The sequence below is a fragment of the Acanthochromis polyacanthus genome, chromosome 13, assembly GCF_021347895.1.
Source record: "Acanthochromis polyacanthus isolate Apoly-LR-REF ecotype Palm Island chromosome 13, KAUST_Apoly_ChrSc, whole genome shotgun sequence".
NCBI classification, from domain to species: domain Eukaryota; kingdom Metazoa; phylum Chordata; class Actinopteri; family Pomacentridae; genus Acanthochromis; species Acanthochromis polyacanthus.
The window spans coordinates 26,542,188-26,562,587 of record NC_067125.1 but is presented as its reverse complement, the minus strand read 5'-3'; the positions used below and the strand labels follow the sequence as shown (position 1 = coordinate 26,562,587).

Sequence of the window (20,400 nt, the reverse complement as noted above, 5' to 3'; positions counted from 1 at the left end):
TTTACTTGCAGAAGGACAGACCATCTGTTTCAGCAGTTCATTATTCTCTGTGTGTAATGGGTGTTGGTGAAATAAACTGAACTAAAAGTGAACTTCACGTTGACATTGATGGGCATTCCAACCAGGAACAAAGTAAAAGATCATCAATACGAAAAAAAATCTCTTCCTGTTCTTCTCTTAAAATCCAAGAACACACCACAGTAGCACCCTAAACTAAAACTACCAATGGGTTCCCTGTTTTCCTTCCTGAACAATTCAAAGGTCCCTCTCTATCTCCCCACACATCCACCAACCACTGGAACACATCTCCAAAGTTCTGCTGAAGCTCAGCTTCCCCTCAGAAGAAGTGCCACCTGATGAAGGAGCCTGTTGAGAGGCAGCTGGCATCATGATTGGACTGTACTTTGGTCTGATGCAATCCAGCTTCAGCTCCAGAGACGTCAGGCGGGACGAGTCAGCGTAGGCCGGGTGGACGAAGCCATGGAGCTGAGTACAATCCAGAAAACACCAGAGGAGGAGAGCAGTGGCCCAGGGCCAGAACAAACAGAGCAGCATAGTATGTTTCTGAGAAAACATCATAGTTAGCATTTGGGATGAATGAATGTCGTCATATATTGTACAAATAACAAGTCAAAGGAAAGAGACATACATTGCAGAGTTGTAGTAATTGTGGGCTGACTGATTTACTGATTATCAGTATTTGATTTTTTACTGATTTACGGTAATAAATACATTTAAAAATGGCGCTACTTTGACTCTGAACCTTTATCTAGCTGTGGTCACTCTGTCTTCTGGAGTGATTTGATTGGTTATACGTCACGAATAAAACTCCTTAAACTTAACATCTGTAAACAAAACAAAAACGTATCAACAAAGTTTTCTGTGAAAGTTTTTGTTCTTCGAAGTTTAACTCCAAGATTTTAAATACTTTCATTTACTGCAAATGAATATCTCCTCCAAATGTCTCACTAATAATCATTATCAGCCTTAAAAACCCACAAAACACCCCTCTATACTCGACCACACTTAGTACAGTCCGGTTCCCCCTTCTATAAATATGCTTGGAATCTTCCACTTCCCGTTTGTCAAAGTAGCCTTCTACCTGGACAGGTTTTGTTGGAGCTCATGCAACAAACATTTTGGATAACTGCACTTTAATATGCATGGATGACACTGAATTGGAGTCTGTTTTAATGAGACTGAGTTCAGATGTGTAGCTCAGCCATTAAATAGGAAATTATTTCTCAGAATTCATAGAGAAAAGTCTGAAATGTTTGCTAGGTTAGCGTCCCACATGTTCTTTGGCTCAACTAAAGCTAACTCTCTCCAACTTCTGGATCTCTTGAGTTGCTTGCTGTCAAAATATCTTGCTAGAGGTGCTGAAGCTCAGAAAGTCTGAGATGTTTGTTCAAAATAAGCTCATTCTCAAGTCTTATCTGAACTGTCCTCTTTTGTTTGAACTTTCCCTAAACTTAAGAGTTAATGACAGAGCAGCACATCCAGACTCAGTCTCATTTATGCAGAGATTAAACTTCAGTGTCATTCATTGATGTTAAAGTGCAGTTTTTCAGAGGTTTGTTGCTCATGCTCCCGACCAAACCAGTCCAGGTGGACGATAATGTGAAGAGAAGCTCCAGAGGATGAATATCACACATTTACGTTGGAAATAAATGTCCTTTAATTTGACAATGTCATGCAAAAGCTGAATTTCCCTTTAATGATGTTCAAATCTTTGAGTGTTTTGTTGATGATGGTTTCTAAATGTTTTCTGGCACTCGGCCCCAAAGATTAAAACCTTCTACGGCTCTCAAGCTGGCTTATTCCATCCCAAAACACCAAATATTCAGGAAGGTGGTTGCAGTACCATCTTCAATTTTACTGTGGGTGCTGGTGGTGAAAGACCATGATAAAAAAAAGCTTTGTGTGCAAAATTACAGGATTATACTCCCAATAATTTTTGAGTTATGGCATTTTCAAATTTTAATAATTTAGGCCTAAATGCCCTCCCCCCAATCCTCACCTGGAATTTTTAGGTTTTAAAATGCTTATATCTCTGCTTCTGGGTATCACAGAGACTTGAAAATTTTTTTCTCCAAGCTCCCTTCATGTTGGTGATGTCCTATAAACAACACACACACTCAGGAGAAGTCTCTACAGAGCAGGGGGGCTTGCCCAAAATGTATAAATTATTTGTAAAAACCACTCGCGAGTAGGGTTAAGGGTGTTAAAAATGCTAGAAATCTTACAGATTAATGTCTTAGCACCATTTAGTATTGCTCTAGACCAGACTGGCTTATAACTTATACAGGGGGAGCCCTCTAAGCACATTGTTGAGAGAGATATGGACTGCTGAACATTGCCCCCCATGAAAAGTGCCTAATTTTCAAGGACCCTGAAGTCAATGTAGCACAGGTGGTAGAGATCTGCAAATTTGCACAGAAACTCATCTATCCTCTTACTATAGCCATGCAAAGTCCCAACTTCTAGCCATCACTGCATCATGCTCAATTTTACTCTCAAACTAGGCCATTTTTGGTAGTCACAAATCTGAACGTTACCTGTTATGCATATATAGTATGCATATTTATGCTGGTGTTTACAACTGGAGTTGGAAAAATAACGTCCACATTTTTTAGATAACTTGCAAGGGCTGAATTGTGCCCACTGAACTTCTGAATTTAATAGAATAAACATACATACTACATACTAAAAAGACGTTAGTCAAGCACAGAAGAACTACAAATCTACAATTAGTTTATTCTAATGCTAGTCTACATTCTATTGCCCATCACCACAGACAATTCAAGAATCCAGCATCATGATCATCACTGGAACATGTATATTAATAGTCAGGCATGTCAGTAATATAAACTTTAAGTCCTTGGTACTAAGGTTCAGCCTTCCTCTTACTTGTGAGCTTGAGCACATCCAGATCTGAAAAAAACAAGTCTTTGAAAGACACATACTCTAATGGTAAAATGTTTTAATGTGATTTTCATATCAATCATAAATACAGTGCTCAAAAAAATTAAAGGAACACGTTTTAATCTAAGTATTGCATCAAATCAGTGAAACATGTGGGATACTGATCTGGGCGTGGTTCTGCCCTCTACTGAGGACTCGTCTAGTTTAACAATCTGTTATCAGTCAGAACCCTGGCAAACTTATTTTCATCAGTTTTTTAGTGGAAGTCACAAATAAAGGAGCTCTTGGTTTTTACTGGCATTACTGAGTCAAAAGGTGCAGTTTCAACACAGATACGTTCACATGCATTCACAAACCTCTCACCACTCAAACACCCACAGAGAGGCGGCCGGCCGGGCCGAGGCTCAGCGGCGTCCTCAGACCCACAAGCTGGTGAACTTGTTGGTCCGGTTTGAAGGCCTCCATGTGGTCCAGTAGAAGTCCATGTGGTCGGTGTCGGTTTTGAACCGCAGCAGCAGGTGGACCGGCTCGTCCTCGTAGGACTCCTCCTGTAGCCTTGAGGGGACCACAGGAACATTCAGTAACTGTTGGACTTCTTCCTGTCAGGCTCATGATAGAACAGCTCTGAAGTATCTTGTACTTGTCTTATCTGGAACAATCTAACAGCCTAAACTGTAAACAGTGGTGTAAAGAAGCAAACATACAGGCATAGATTGGGACTCAAACTAGATTTATTTTAGAAAACAAATCAACTTGGAGGCATTTGTTCACACATGTGGCTGAATAGGAGGCCGTCCAATCAGGTTAGAGGTCTTCACTCTGTAGGTTGTTTGGTGAGACTCTTGGACCTCCATCAGCTGATGTGGAAGTTTGATGGTCTTCCTCTCTAGTGGCAGATGATCCATCCATGAATTCAGCAGCTACAGACTGAAATGAAGCTCATGCTGCCGTTATTGAATTCCTGTTCCAGATCAGATGTTCAGAGCTCACCTTGAATGCATGCCGTCTGCTGTTTGCTAGTTTTTCTCATTGTCATCTTCAATACAGTCTTTTTCCTCATGTCAGGATGTGGTAAGACTCTTTCTCATTCGCTCCAGAAAAACTGGTGACTGCTTCAGCATAACAAACGCTCAATCAATACAGAGATTCTATTTCCAATCAAGACTAGAATAAAAATTAGAATGTTATGAGGTTACTAATGCAACTAAATCCTTTCAGATGGAAGGATTTACTTCTAAGTTCAATTTAAAGAGCACATTGCATTCACAAAGACAAACAGTGATACCTTCATAGCAACATTTAATAGACCTAAAACTTCCCTGTTTGCTCATTGGTGGAGTTTGTTACTGAGCATCTGAACCTTAAATCCAGTCAGAGGACCATCTACATTCAGAGAACTTCAAGACCTTCCAATCGGCTTGACCAGATGAGGCATCAACTCCCTCTGAACATCTGGATGACAGGAGAAAAGACAGAAATCAAACACAGATCACACAAATACAATTTATTCACTTTCATCATTTAATAAAAGTAGCATAAACTTTATTAAAACTGGGCAACATTGGTAATGAAAGTAAATGTTTTTATCTCATGTTTAAGTTAAATTTAAAGTCAATTTTAATGACAATTTATCCTGAGAGGAATGAGAATGGAGCTTTTCTTTCCTTTTTAGAATATTTCCTCAAAATATTCTGTTTATTATTGGCTTTAGAAACACTTTTCTTTATTTTTAGATACCTTAGACTGATGCACTTTGCTGGTTTGCAGATAATTTCATGTACAATGACAATAAAAATCTTCTATTATAACATATTTTGCTAAAACAAGAACTGCAAACCTTCTCAACCATCTCTCAGTCTGCAAAATTCCAGCTGCAACAAAGAATTATCTGATGAAGTTATTGATTATTATCTTTATTGAACCAGCCCTGGAATTAATAAAAATCTGTATATGGATATGATTTTCTCTGATGGGACCACTATGGAAGCTGTAGTAATTATTAACTATCCTTTGAAGGGAAAGATCGGGTCTTCATTCAGGTGGATAAAAAAATGCTCTCCCTTTAAAAACAAAACACTTCATAGAACAAAGTAAATCTCTTCTGCTCTGCACACATGCAACACTTTTGTATAACTCTGATGTCAGAGTAAAGGCAGACAGATCCACCCATCAGCCACAACATTTTGACCACAGCTGAAAACAACAACATCCATCATCTTGTTCTAATGCAACGTTCTGCTGTAAACCTTGACGTTCACGTGGATGTTTGACATGTACCACCACCTAAACACTGCAGGACAAACAACCCCCCAGTCTCCATGGCAACAGCAGTCCTTGATGCCAGCTGCCACCCTTAGCAGGACAAACTAAAGCTGTTCAGGAGTGGTCCATTATTATTAAAACATTATTAAAACATTTGATAAAAGAATTAACATGGCAAATTCCCAAAAGACTTGTTTCTGTTTCACCAATACCTGAAAGAAAACATTATCACAATGAATGGCTGCAAATCACTATGAAAGCCAAAAACCGATCCTGAATAATTTTCATCGCCACACAAATTGACAAGAAAAGAAAAGTACTAAATTGAAATAATGAGCAACCATTAACAATTAAGGAACATAACCTTTTTTTCTGGTTTCCCCAAATTGAGGGATGGTACAGCCCTGGCCTGAGAAGCTTGTGTTGCGCATGTTTTGAGAGGATGAAGTCCTCTATATATAGCTATATATATACGTCATTGGTTCCATCCCGGCACAAATACAAATCAGTACCGGATGATTTTTAAGGACGGAACGGAAGCGGTCCCGCCGTATTATTGTTCCCTCGTCTTTGAAGCAGCTGCAGTGAATTTCTTCGGTTTCATTCGCTAATTTCTTTTTCTTGCAGTCGTAAAAAACTGGTGTGCAGCTGTAGCAGTTTACAACGATATTTTGAACTTCAGTTATGTCCATTTTAAACACAGATTATAAAACGTCGGGGTTTAAAATGGACCTTTTAGCTGCTCTGTAGTTCATTCAGTGTAAATATAACAAGTGTGCTGAGCTGCTACATGTGTAAAGTCGTCTACATGTTCATTTTATTTATTTGCAGTGAATTAAATTGACTCCAGTTTGGTGTTTGAGGAGGTAAATATGGATTCGGACAGGAGGAGAGACGGCCGGAGCTGGGACTGGGACAGTCCTCAATGCCGAGCCCAGCTGGATGAGATCTTTTTCCGTGAGCAGGACTACATCCAGGCCGGCAGCCCGGAGCACAAGGAGTTCTGGGCTTTCTTCGACCGCTTCCAGAGGTTCAAAACCAAGAGGGACATGACTGGTCTTGGAGCTAGCCGAGGAGAGGACAGAGAAGACCGAGGCAGGTCCGGTTCGGGAGAGGTGGATCTTGGCCTACCTAGAGACTACGATGCTCGCTACCGGATCAACGTGTCCGTGTGCAGCAGAGACATCGAGGATCGTTTGGGGAAGTCAGAGCACCGGAGCCGGCAGAGATCCTCCGGACTAGGGTCCCAGCAGGTCTCAGACTGCCGCCTGGCTCTGCTGCACTTCCTGGACTTCAGCCAGAGACAGAGTTTCGGTAAACTGGCCAAACTGCGGCGGGAGCAGAAGAACCTTCCCATCTTTCAGTACCGGGACCGGATCGTGGAGCTGGTGAGGCGGCACCCGGTGGTGGTCGTGGCTGGAGACACGGGCTGTGGAAAGTCCACCCAGGTTCCTCAGTATCTTCTGTCAGCTGGGTTCAGCCAGATCGCCTGCACTCAGCCTCGGAGGATCGCCTGTATATCGCTGGCAAAGAGAGTCAGCTTCGAGAGTCTGAATCAGTACGGCTCAAAGGTTTGTCATGGACCATCAGATACAGAATGTGACCTTTGAGATGTGGAAACACCAACCAAAGCTTCAACCAACACATCTAGAAGTACACAGTCATTGACACCAGCTATTTAGTCAAATGTCCAAAAATTAATCACTTGCAGTTTTTCCTCATTGATGGATGAGATCACACAGAACTTTTTTTATCCTCAAAAGAAATTCTTGTGTTTCTTGATTGGTCAGAATAAAGGTATAATAAATTGAGAACAAATGTAATGCCAAAAGAACTGCAGTAAAATAGAAGTATGATATGTCAAGGTCAGTAAATTTAAAATATAAATAGAATATGAAAGTGAGAAGTAATACTAGCAATAACTATGATGTAATAAAGTAATACTGTACATTATAATGAAATGTTGCACAGGAAGGTTGACATTTTGTGAGTAATAATAAAATAATGCACAATATAATGTAATATTACACAGGGAAATTGACAAATCGCACATAATACTTACATTAATATTGCACATAATATTGAGAGAAAATATTTCAAATGATACTGATATTATTGCTCAGTGTTCAGGTGCAATTCAACTGTATATTTTGATAGCAACTGGTAGAAAAGTGCACCGATTTTGTTCTGTGTTGCACTTTGGTGGTCTCAGTCTGAGGTTGAAGGTGTTTTTTTCTCAGCATCCACCAAACACTCCAGCTCAACTCTCAAGACCAAACCAGTTTTCCTGATGAGCTTGTTGGGTATGCTAGCATCGACTGCCTTCATAATGCTGCCCCAGCATATCACACCATAGGAGCTGATGCTGGCTTTAGTTTTCAGTTAATTCCAAATTTAAAATACATGTTTAACATTCAGTAGCAGCACAGATGTTTCTCATTGAGCTGCTGGTCGGACAAAGCAAGTAAACACCAAGTAGGAAATGTGAACGCATTTCCTACTCTCTAGTAATATGTAAAGAGCTAAAACCAGGGAATGAAGCTAGAAGAAGAAGGCTCAGAGCTCACAAAATGCCATCCTCGTTTCCAGGTGGGGTACCAGATTCGCTTCGAGACCACTCGGACTACAGCCACCAAACTGCTGTTCCTGACCGAGGGGCTGCTGCTCAGACAGATCCAGCAGGACAAGACGCTGGCTCAGTACCAGGTGGTGATTGTGGACGAGGTTCACGAGAGACACCTCCACTGTGACTTCCTCCTGGGCGTCCTGCGCTCGCTGCTGGCCGACCGCCCGGACCTGCGTCTCATCCTCATGTCAGCCACCATCAACATCAAACTCTTCTCCCACTATTTCAGCAGCGCTCCTGTGCTGCAGGTTCCAGGCAGGTTGTTTCCTATTCAGGTGAGCAGAGGGCAACGGTAAACGAGATGTAAACGGTCGTGTCACTAGAAAAGAGAGGATTTTGTATTTGGAGGTACGCGTGCTAAAAGACATGTACTGAATGTGTGTGAAAAACAATTACTGAGCCACAACAGGGTTTCTGCAGGGCATTAAAAAGCATTAACAGTCATTAAATTGATTTTGCGAAAATTAAGGCCTTAAATGGCATTAAAAATAATAAATGTGATTCTCAGTGGTATTAAAAAGTTGTTTTGCCATTTTCAAGAAAAATATTTGATAATAATTATAGACTGCGATTCATCAGATATGTGCATCTGCATAAACATGCAGAAGCATTGCTCCGGCTGGTTGGGTACAATTTCCAAAAACTGTATGTTTGGAAAGTGGAGGAGAACTGAGAAATGGGGAAATGCAAATTCCAGCAAAAATGTCAAGAAAACGTGGAATTCAGCCTGTGGGTGGTCAGGGGTGGTTTCCGGATTCAGAAATAGTGAAATGAAGAGACAGTTTTCATATAAAAATCATCTTTTACAAAAAACCAAACCCATGTAATTTGTTGAGTTCACGGTCACGGCATTAAAATATTTACAGTATAGCATTACAATGGCATTAAAAAGCATTACATTTGACTGACTGATTTCTGCAGAAACCCTGACCACCTGGGACTTTAGTGGAAAAAAACGTTAATGCAAAAGAAACTTCCGAAAGTCACAAATGCAGCCACTTGATTTCAACAACAGAATAAAAAAAGAAGGGTGGTTCGGTAGGGGGTCGGTAGGGGGACCAGTACTTACTGGTCAGATAGTTGCTTTTTATGTATACAAAAGGGACAAAAAATACCAATTAGTGTAAAATATTTAAGGATTAGAGACTTTTTGGTGTTTAATTACTGTTTCTCATTAATTAAAATGTGAATTTAGTATATTATTGGTAGCAAAGTGGTTGGTTTTCAATTATGAAAAACATCAATTCTGCAAATTACAATCCAGAAATGCAGTTTTTAGAGTTTTTTTTCTTTGGGCTTTTTCTAAGGATTTGGGCGTTAATTTCTTTTAAAAACTGTCCCTAGCTTATTTTTCCTTGCCCTACTTTAAGGTGATTTACCAGCCGATTCCACCCGAGGAGCAGTCCTCCCGTTCAGAGAAACTGGATCCCAGGCCGTACCTGCGCATCCTGCAGGGCATCGACCAGCGTTACCCCCCAGAGGAACGTGGCGACCTGCTCCTCTTCCTCAGCGGTGTGGCCGAGATCTCCACCGTCCAGGAGGCCTGTCAGGTCTACGCCACGCACACGCGTCGCTGGATAGTTTTACCGCTGCACAGCACCCTCTCGCTTGTCCAGCAGGATAAGGCACAGACACCATTGATTGGATTAGTTTGCAATATTTAAATCTGACATGTTGTTGTGATTTATTAGCTCTTAATTCTCTGTTATCATTTTGTTCTCCAGGTGTTTGATATTGCTCCTCCTGGAGTGAGAAAGTGCATCATCTCTACCAATATTGCTGAGACTTCAGTTACGATAGATGGAGTGCGCTTTGTTGTTGATTCAGGTATGAAACTCGAAGAACATTTTTAGTTGTAGATCGTTTGCAAACTTAAATTTGTGCAGCCAAGCTTGGTTTAACATCATACATCTTCATTTTAAACCTTGATATGATCTCAAAAGTTCAAATAATAATGAGGAATCTGTAATGGTAGACCAGCAACCATAAATAGGAATTGTTTTGCCGTTTGTTTCTTTTATAGGAAAGGTGAAGGAAATGAGTTTTGACCCGAAGGCCAAGATGCAACGTCTGCAGGAGTTCTGGATCAGCCGAGCCAGCTCCGAGCAGAGGAAAGGTCGAGCTGGTCGCACAGGTCCTGGAGTGTGTTACCGCCTCTACGCCGAGTCGGACTACGACGCCTTCGCACCTTATCCTGTCCCTGAAATCCACAGAGTGGCTCTGGACTCCCTCATTCTCCAGGTGGTAACAAGCTGCAGTTTGTCTTTTAATTTTCTTCAGTTTTCCACAAAGTGAGATTCTAACTTTAGTCATGCCTCTTTGTTCCTGCAGATGAAGAGCATGGGTCTTGGAGATCCGCTGTCTTTTGTCTTTATTGATCCCCCTCCAACTGCTAGTATCCAGACTGCGGTTGTGTATCTGAAAGACCAGGGGGCGCTAGACGCTTGTGGTGAACTGACCTCTATTGGTAGTTTGTTGGCACAGCTGCCTGTTGATGTGGTCATAGGTAAGATTCCCGAAGCCAAACTCATGCTGTGTTTGCTACTTAGCGTTTTCCCCCCAATTATTATAGTTTACGTTGCATAAAGCAACAAGGCAGCATCAAATCTCTTTCACTAGAGGTAATTTTGCAGTGGTTTCCCAGTGACATCCTGATGCATCTGTGTTTACTCAGCAGCTAGGTTTAGCTTAAGTGTGTGTGTTTGTGTTGATTCAGGGAAGATGCTGGTTCTGGGCTCTTTGTTCAACCTGGTGGAGCCGGTGTTGACAGTAGCAGCAGCCCTCAGCGTTCAGTCGCCTTTCCTTCGCAGCTCACAACAAAACCCAGACTGTGCCACCGCCCGCCAGCCCCTGCACAGCAACCAGGGAGACCCCTTCACGCTGCTCAACACCTTCAACGCCTGGGTGGAGGTCAGGAAGAGGAACATCAGTGACATTGTGGCATTTTAGATCTACGTTGGTCTTCACCGGATGTAAAGCTGTTGATTTTTGGCTCAACAGGTGAAGGGAGAAAGAGGCGGGGGCTCGAGGAAGTGGTGCAGGAGGAGAGGCCTGGAGGAGCAGCGACTCTATGAGATGGTCAACCTACGCAGACAGTTCAAGGCAAGCTCCTGGAAGAGCAGTTAACCTTTAGTTTTATAGGGAGGGAACACTGTTTCTCATGGTGAGATTCTTCTCTGGTTAATAGGATTTGCTGAAGAGCCACGGCCTGCTGGAATCAGAGGACAGCGCTCCCTCTGGTGGAGACCGAGGGCAGCGCAGGGAGAGGCTGACCGAGAGGAGAAAGCTGCATCAGCTGAAGAGGGATCACGAGCAGCAGGAGGGCAGCAAACGTAAAGTCCTGAGGCTGGACGAGGGCCAGGACGGAGAGTTCTCGTCAGGATCAGACACCGAGGAAGTTGGCCGAGGAAAGAAGGACAAGAAGGAATCAGGACAGAACATGGACATACAGGTGAACTCAGCAAAACAAGCAAAGCAGTTTGCACAAAGCAGCCATAAACCTCCTTTAAAAATGTGAAAGAAGTAGTGAATAAAAACTGAAAGTTCAGTAAATGCTGTGAGCACAAATAAATGAAAATTGCACAGAATTTAAACCCTTTTCACTCAGTTTTGATGGAAATTCCGTTGAATGAATGTGGTTTAAAAGCAGAAATTTAAAATAAATTACTAGATCTGCCTTATAGTCTTGTTTTTTATGTAACTTTTTACATCATCTCCTCTCTGATATCTTTGTACACTCGCATCTGAGAGCCATAATTGACATCCTGGGGGAAGTGTGGGACCAGTAGCAGTAATCAAAGTTGAAGCTCATGTTGTCTTTGGCCTGCTTGGGATTGATGATGATGATGATGATGGTGTTTCCAGACACTGAGTTGAGGGGAAGTTCAAAATTCAATTGGCAAGTCCTGCTTTTTTAGATATTTGTGTCAGATGTAACTTGCAGAAATACCTAGATAAGAGGGATGTTTGGTGAGTTTTGAGAAAGTGAAACAACATTAACATGATACTATCTTCATACAAAGGGAAGCACATATGGTGTTCAGGTTAGTCATTTTCATCAAGGTGGAGATGTTTTGCATCTGAGCTGGAAAAAGTCTGGCTCTGAGTGATCGTTCTGTTCTGCTGTTTGGTCTCCAACAGGAGGTGAAGTTCAAGTTGCGTCACAACGTGTCGCAGCTGCAGGAGGCGGTCAGCGTCAGTCAGGACTTGTCGTCCCGTCAGCAGGCTTTGCTTAAGCTGCTGCTTTGCCGAGGCCTCTACCCTCAGCTGGCACTGCCCGATGAGCACAACTCCACCCGCAAAGACTCGGAGCAGGTCAGACCTCCTGCTGCACCAAACCTTCCTGTATAAGTTCTAGTCGCAGCATTTAGGACAGAGCGTCAGAAAATCTATCGTTTGTATTGTGATTAAAGGGGGAAATATTTACTTCTGCTTTGTGATTTTTGCCTTGTGCAGGTTTTTCACACAAAGAATAAGCAGGGAGTGGTCATCCACCCGACCAGTGTGTTCGCCAGTGACCCAGAGGTTTTACATGTTCCTGAGGGTGACAACGGAGAAATGGGTAAACCTCTGAAACAACTCCTTTAGAAATACTGTATGTCAATTTGAACAGATAATTCATAAATTACTTAGTTATAAAAATTAAGCCATTGTCAAGACTAAGTTTGTCTTCACTGGTGTGACTGATTGATATTATGTGAATATGATAAAAGACAAAAAAGAGAAACGTACAGCAGCCAGAATAGCACAAAAGCAGGAAACCTTTACTTCCAGTTTCTACCAACAAAAACAGAAAATGAACAACAGCAACATACTGACCATGACAAGACACATAGATGTTGAATCATGATTGTGAAACAGTTGCTGTTCATTTAACAAAGTCATTCCTTTAAATTACGTTGAGACATAAAAGTTATATTTATGGATCGACCTTTATGACACTTTTCGACTCATCAGTTCAATGATTCTACATAATTGGTAAAATATAACCTTAATTCTCAATTTAAAATCAAGCAGAAATGTCTTTAAGTTACCTTTTCAATCCAAAAACCTATCTGTTGCAGTGATCTCATTTATTAATCATCTTTTTCTTTTCTTTAATTTCCATTTAATTTTACTACAGCCTGTTTGTTTTATTTAAAAAAAACAAACAGTAGTCATGGTTCTTTTCAGCAGTGATTTTAAAGTAAAGCAGACCTATTCCTCTGCCTGCTGCTCCACTGATCAAACCTTTTTTGGTTTACTCTTTATTCTCTTGTCTTTCTTCATTCACTCTTCTTACTGCACATCTCGTCCATCTCTCCCTCTTTGTTTCTGTTTCTGTCCACAGGGCCTGATAGGAAGGACAGCAGCAAACACCAGCTGCTGGCCTTCGTCACTCTGCTGGAGACCAACAAGCCGTATTTGTCCAACTGTGTGCGAGTTCCCGCGCTGCAGGTTAGGACCAGATGTGGGATGTCCCTGTTCCCATCCAGTGCTTTTTATTTTACTATTAAGAGATTTTGCACTATACATAAAATTTGTGTGATATAAGTATTTATACTCATGGAAGAATCTATGCAATATAGTTGTTTTTCAATATATAGATTTGTGCAGTATTGTTATTTTGCACATCCACATGAATCCGTGCAACACCTGAATTCCCACATATACACACGTGGACAAAATTGTTGGTACCCCTCAGTTAAAGAAGGAAAAACCCACAATTCTCACTGAAATCACTTGAAACTCACAAAAGTAACAATAAATAAAAAATTATTGAAAATTAAATAATCAAAATCAGCCATCACTTTTGAATTGTTGATTAACATAATTATTTTAAAAAACAAACTAATGAAATAGGGCTGGACAAAAATGATGGTACCCATAACTTAATATTTTGTTGCACAACCTTTTGAGGCAATCACTGCAATTAAACGATTTCTGTATTTGTCAATGAGCGTTCTGCAGCTGTCAACAGGTATTTTGGCCCACTCCTCATGAGCAAACAGCTCCAGTTGTCTCAGGTTTGATGGGTGTCTTCTCCAAATGGCATGTTTCAGCTCCTTCCACATATGTTCAATGGGATTCAGATCTGGGCTCATAGAAGGCCACTTTAGAATAGTCCAACGCTTTTCTCTCAGCCATTCTTGGGTGTTTTTGGCTGTGTGTTTTGGATCGTTGTCCTGTTGGAAGACCCATGACCTGCGACCGAGACCAAGCTTTCTGACACTAGGCAGCACATTTCTCTCCAGAATGCCTTGATAGTCTTCAGATTTCATCGTACCTTGCACACTTTCAAGACACCCTGTGCCAGATGCAGCAAAGCAGCCCCAAAACATTACTGAGCCTCCTCCATGTTTCACCGTAGGGACAGTGTTCTTTTCTTCGTATGCTTGGTTTTTGAGTCTATGAACATAGAGTTGATGTGCCTTACCAAAAAGCTCCAGTTTGGTCTCATCTGTCCAAAGGACATTCTCCCAGAAGCTTTGTGGCTTGTCAACATGCATTTTTGCAAATTCCAGTCTGGCTTTTTTATGAGTTTTTTTCAGCAGTGGTGTCCTCCTTGGTCGTCTCCCATGAAGTCCACTTTGGCTCAAACAACGACGAATGGTGCGATCTGACACTGATGTACCTTGGCCTTGGAGTTCACCTTTAATTTCTTTGGAGGTTGCTCTGGGCTCTTTGGATACAATTCCAACGATCCGTCTCTTCAATTTGTCATCAATTTTCCTCTTGCGGCCACGTCCAGGGAGGTTGGCTACTGTCCCGTGGGTCTTGAACTTCTGAATAATATGAGCCACTGTTGTCACAGGAACTTCAAGCTGTTTAGAGATGGTCTTATAGCCTTTACCTTTAAGATGTTTGTCTATCATTTTTTTTCGGATGTCCTGGGACAATTCTCTCCTTCGCTTTCTGTTGTCCATGTTCAGTGTGGTACACACCTTTTCACCAAACAGCAGGGTGACTACTTGTCTCCCTTTAAATAGGCAGACTGACTGATTATGAGTTTGGAAACACCTGTGATGTCAATTAAATGACACACCTGAGTTAATCATGTCACTCTGGTCAAATAGTTTTCAATCTTTTATAGAGGTACCATCATTTTTGTCCAGGCCTGTTTCATTAGTTTGTTTTTTTTAAATAATTATGTTAATCAACAATTCAAAAGTAATGGCTGTTTTTGATTATTTAATTTTCAATAAATTTTTATTTATTGTTACTTTTGTGAGTTTCAAGTGATTTCAGTGAGAATTGTGGGTTTTTCCTTCTTTAACTGAGGGGTACCAACAATTTTGTCCACGTGTGTAGAAGAATCTGTATCTTATTGACTGTACTTATGTATGTTTCTTGTTTATTTTATTTTCCACTCATGTTCTCCTTTGCTGATATAATGGGGGAAATTTGCAAAATGTGGGATTAATCAAGGCTTATTTTATCTTAAACGTCTGCATGTCTTCAAATCCTCTTTCATGCTAAAGTTCTGTATTAAGTTAACCCTCCTGTTGTCTTCATTTACAGGCACCAAAAAATATTGTTTCTTTGCCTGAAAAAAATCCAAAAATTCTGCCAGAAAATTCACCAAATTTCAGAAAATTTGCAAAACCTTCAGGAAGAAAATTCCAATAATTCCTTAAAAGCTTTATTTAAAAAAATACCCCAAATTTGGCAAGAAAATTCCTGTAAATATTTTCAAAAAATGAGTAAAAATCTTCCAAAAAAATATCCAAAGTGATTACATATATATCAGTAAAACTGCTAATATGTTCTTTAAGAACATTCACAAAAAAACCGACTAAAATCCAGCGAAATTCACTGCATTGTTGTTGATTTTTTGTGAATGTTCTTTAGAAACATTGTCTCTTTAACATTTCTTTTTTCCCACAAAAACTTTTTCAAAAATGTTGAAAATGTGGACATCAGAAGTTTCACTGTGGAAATGTATTTATTTTTTCCAAATTTTCAAACTTTAAAACGGGTTTGACCCGCAGGATGACACGAGGGTTAAAGCAGCAAAACATTATGATGGTAAACACGTATGATGCAGTTTCAAATTATTAATTCCAAATAAGACAAAACCCACATTACAATACTTTGCATTCTTATTGATACATCGATGCCAAGAAATACTCTTTAAATGAATTTCAGGGTTTCCTGCTTTTATACTGGTATGCTCTTTGAGTACATACAGAAGTTAGTTTTTTTTTTAAGTTTAATAACTACATTTCTAATTTCTAAAAACTGTCTATGATTTTGAGGATATGTTCTAGTCTGTTCACCGTTTTTAGTTTTTAACTATTTTAACCAATTACCACAGTGTGCAAAACAGTTTATACTCACTTTCATCCAGATTTTAATGTTTCCACCCCTCCATTAGTTGTATTTTCTGCTGCAAAAAGACAGTTTTCACAATAAGGACAAGCAGGACTTTTCAGAATGTGATTCATGTAATTGCTCATTAGGAAAATAACCATGTGGGAAGGCTTTCTTTTCCTTTGTTATGAATGGTGTTATGGTCTCACACTTGCAAAAAGTTCTCTTGGGTGTGTGGACTGTATTTCTTCAATAGTGAAGAAATATAATCTAAAGCAAATGTTATTAGCAAGAATCACTTTAGTCTAAAGAAAGGAAGATCCTGCACACTTGAGAGGAATTGAAAAGTTAGTATGATCCATGCATTGAGTAAGAGTAGTGTGCGGGATCTTCTTTTTATGCAACTGAAGCTATACCTTTCAACACTTTGCATGTGAGACAGTTGGATGCATGAATATCTCTTTACAAAACTATCAACAAGCACAGAAGTAGTGTTGGATGATTAGAGGAGTGACTGACATCTGGCTCTGCTGCTGAAACTTTAACATCAAATCAGCTTCATACTGTGTCACAAACAAGATGCAAATAGAGTGGAATTCATGTATTTCTTTCACTGTGTTTTGTAACTTCTGGTCTGGTCAGTTAGCACAGTAACATTGTTAATTTATTCATTAATTCTCACCAGGCTCTGCTGCTGGTGGCGAACTCCGTGGACACCAACGCTGACTGCACGCGGCTGGTGGTGGACGGCTGGCTGGAGCTGGAGCTGAGGGAGGCGGAGGAGGCGCTGAAGGTCCTGTCCACAGCCCTGAGCCTCAGGGCCGAGTGGGAGCGCCTCCTGCTGGCCCAGCTGGGGCAGAGCTCAGCCCAGGGGGTGTCCCGCAGGGTCATGGAGAAGCTGAGCGAAGGCCTGGTCCGCTTCCTGCTCTACACTGAGGTACTGACGCTGGATGCTAACAGTGAAATCCACCTCTCCTTTGGCACAGTAATTGTGACTTTATATACAAAATAAATGCCCAGGAAACATGTCGGCAAGAAGAACAAAATCAAAACATTAATCTTCTGCAGATTATGTTGCTTTTAGGCATTATAAAGCAAGATTTGAAGGCAAATCAATTCAGAAATCTTGAATATGTATACACTACCGTTCAAAAGTTTGAGGTCACCTAGATAGTTCCATATTTTCCATGAAAACTCACACTTTTATCCATGTGCTAACATAACTGCACAAGGGTTTTCTAATCGATAGTTGCTAGAGGTACGGACCATAGACTCTATATATAGTGGACGTAGCATCTGGCTCCAGAATTGAAGCCAACCCGGAAGTGTCAAAAACTTGCAATATCACGCCGTCCGCTAGGGTTGGCTCCAAGAAGCTTTTTCTCCATAGACCCCAATTCATTTTTGGAGAAAATAAAATTTGATAGACTGATGTTCTACAGCTCAGGATTTTTTTCCCGTTAGTTTTCATGGTCAAAATGAGAGATCAGGTGGCCGATCTTAAAATAAATCATTACTGAATTTTAAATAAATCGTTGAAGTTGGCGGAGCCAGAGAGCGTGGCTATACTTGATAGACAGCAACAGAAGCCTCTGCGGTAAAATGTGGGCGGGATAAGAGAGTCCTCAGCCAATCCTGCCCCAAGTTGCTCTCCGGTCCAGTCTGTTTGATGACGCTTTTTACGTCACTGGCTCCAAAAAATCCAAAACGGCGACAAGGAAGTAGCAAAATCCGGGCTTCATTTTCTCGGCGTTGAAACCAACGGGTGACGTCACGGTTAGTTTACGCCTGGTACGGACCCATACTTTCCATTTGCCAATCAGATACGCGAGATCTGGTCACGTGACTCCCGGTAGACGCTGGAGGTACGGACCCGTAGCATCGGTACTGGAGGTACTGACCCTAACACTAAGCCTAACCTTAACCTTTGCTTACCTTTCAACAGTTTGCAGTAGTTAGCAGGCTACTGGTACGGGTCCGTATCTGTAGACACTACCTTTCTAATCACCAATTAGCCTTTCAACACCATTAGCTAACACAATGTAGCATTTGAACACAGGAGTGACGGTTGCTGGAAATGTTCCTCTGTACCCCTATGGAGATATTCCATAAAAAAAATCAGACGTTTCCAGCTAGAATAGTTATTTACCACATTAGCAATGTCTAGATTGTATTTACCATTCATTTAATGTTATTCTCATTGGAAAAAAATGCTTTTCTTTCAAAAATAAGGACATTTCTAAGTGGCCGCAGACTGTTGAACAGTAGTGTATATTGTTTTTCTGTTTACTTCTCAGGTCACTCAGTTTTTTTACAATCTTCTGCAGATTATGCTGCTGTTTTACATTACAAAGCAAGATTTCGAAGGCAAATCAAGTCTAAAGTCTTCAATATATATTGTTTTTTTCTGCTTACTTATTACCTTCCCTCTCAGGTCACCTACAGTCTACGACGACTGGCAGCTTTCCAGGCCCAGAACCTCTACGTTGGTCCTCAGTCTGAATCCGAGTCGTCTCACACTGAAGCTCCAGATCTGAGTCTGCTGTTTCCAGGAGCCGAGGCCAAACCGGACCCCATCAAAGGAGGCCTGTGTGTCACCAGCTTCTTCACCTACAACTGCCTGGCCGTAAGTCATCTTTAAATAAAGAGAAAATAAATGCTTCAGCTGTTAGTTCAAGATCCACTCTGATGGAAGTTTTTTGCCCCGCTAACACGACACACATGGTGTTTCTTATCTGTTGGTAGATACATCACAAATGAAAGAAAGCAGTATTGCACTCATGAAGAAATAGAGTCTACAGATGACAAATTCAAAAACGCAGCTAAACTTTCAGGGTTTCATGCTTAACAAACTTAAGCAGCCAGTTCTGTTAGCTTTCTGTATCATTCTTCTTCTTCAGACCATTTCTGGTTTGAACATGTGTGGCTGAATCACTCCAATATTACTTCTTGCCATTACGTCGTTTTTAGTGTTGGATCAGAGCTGTAGGTGAGCTGGTGTGCTCGAGCTGCAGCAGGCAAGGACTTCATACGTTCACAAAATCTAAAGAAGGGGTGTAGAGTTACATGTAAGCCATTTTAAAAGCTGGAAGAGAATGTGTTTGTGGAGAAAAGCTTAGAAATATTTTAGCTTAGTGAGTTTTTAGGGGTTCAAACAACAACTAGAAAGGGACTTTAAGTTTAGCTATTTAACTCCCATCATGTTCACTTAGCAGAAAATGTGGGAACTCACAGTCCATACATTTATTATTTAATGTGCTTCACCAGATTTGAAACTCACTTGCCCCTATTATCAAATAAACACAGAAATTCCATCTTTTCTGAGGTGGTGCTGGTGACGTGTTTTTTTTTTTATGTTTAACACTGTAGGTTAAATCTTAAAGTTGTCACAGATGACAAACAGGGAATTAATGAAGATTTAAACACTACACTAGATGGATACAGACACTAGGTTAGATCTTAGAGTTACCTCAATAATTGAGAAAAACTGTTTTAACACATGAAGGGTGGTAATACATGAATGTAATGTAGTTCACAATTAAACCAAAACAGAAAAAGATATCTTGGTAGATGATAAAATAACTGCTAAGTAGTTTTCTTTTGAGTTTTATATCTCAAATCTTTTTTTGTACTGAATGACTATATATCCTTTTGGAATTCATCAGCTTCCGGTCTTAAATGTGTCAGACTTAGAATAAACTCCACACCTGACAAACACGTAACTGTCTTTGACTTTTGTATTTCGCCTCTGTGATTTGCAGGATTCAAAGGATCTCTACAGCGAGTGTTTACGTACTTTCTGGACGTGTCCTAACTGTGGCCTCTACATGCCGCTGACTCCGCTGGAGCGAATGCATCACGAAGCTTCCTGCAGGCCACCTGGGGAACAGCAGCAGGAAGAAGGTCAGAAATTCCATGTGTTGATATTTATTGCTTTAACACATGCAGCAGCCGACTAGATATCCGGTCATTCTGAAAGAATTTGGACTAATTGTGTTTTTTTTGTGTTTTAGAGCCAGAAGATAAAAAGCCCGGCTCCTCCTCGGTGTCCAGTCTTACCAGAGTTTATCACTGTGACGTCTGTAACAAAGATCTGAACCTCACCTCCACTGAGATCCTCAAACATAAAAGGCAGCACATGTATTCCGCCACTTAACTAAAGACTGCAGATAGTTTTCATGCAATATTTGTGTCCCTTCTTCTTCCCTTTTTGTACTTGAAGATGATTATTAAAGTGCTGCTGCTTCCCTCTACTGGTCACTGGATGTAAGTCCAATACTAGATATCCACATTTG

General features: G+C 40.8%; 1 protein-coding gene and 1 long non-coding RNA gene across 2 annotated transcripts; one reads left to right on the top strand and one right to left on the bottom strand.

The window, feature by feature from the left end:
- Positions 1-3,638: 3,638 nt before the first annotated feature.
- Positions 3,639-5,708, bottom strand: LOC127536718 (uncharacterized). Its single transcript, XR_007945836.1, has 2 exons — positions 5,552-5,708; positions 3,639-4,377 (listed from the first exon to the last, which is right to left on the bottom strand). It is a non-coding gene; the product is annotated as an uncharacterized LOC127536718 (long non-coding RNA).
- A 51-nt stretch (positions 5,709-5,759) lies between these two features.
- dhx34 (DEAH (Asp-Glu-Ala-His) box polypeptide 34) lies at positions 5,760-20,358 on the top strand. The gene is made up of 16 exons (XM_022204205.2): positions 5,760-6,758; positions 7,777-8,088; positions 9,184-9,438; positions 9,538-9,640; positions 9,837-10,054; positions 10,145-10,319; positions 10,530-10,723; positions 10,814-10,915; positions 11,001-11,264; positions 11,954-12,127; positions 12,269-12,374; positions 13,143-13,249; positions 16,791-17,042; positions 18,540-18,731; positions 19,867-20,008; positions 20,119-20,358. The coding sequence occupies exons 1-16, from the start codon at positions 6,060-6,062 to the stop codon at positions 20,259-20,261; spliced, it is 3,438 nt and encodes a 1,145-aa protein (XP_022059897.2). The 5' UTR covers positions 5,760-6,059; the 3' UTR covers positions 20,262-20,358.
- Positions 20,359-20,400: the final 42 nt, after the last annotated feature.

Excerpts from the sequence above, each read along its gene's own strand:
- dhx34 (XM_022204205.2), top strand. The coding sequence starts at position 6,060 with ATGGATTCGGACAGGAGGAGAGACGGCCGGAGCTGGGACTGGGACAGT. Across the intron at positions 10,916-11,000 it reads ACCTACGCAGACAGTTCAAG|GATTTGCTGAAGAGCCACGG; the intron begins GCAAGCTCCTGG and ends TCTGGTTAATAG. Across the intron at positions 17,043-18,539 it reads GCTTCCTGCTCTACACTGAG|GTCACCTACAGTCTACGACG; the intron begins GTACTGACGCTG and ends CTTCCCTCTCAG.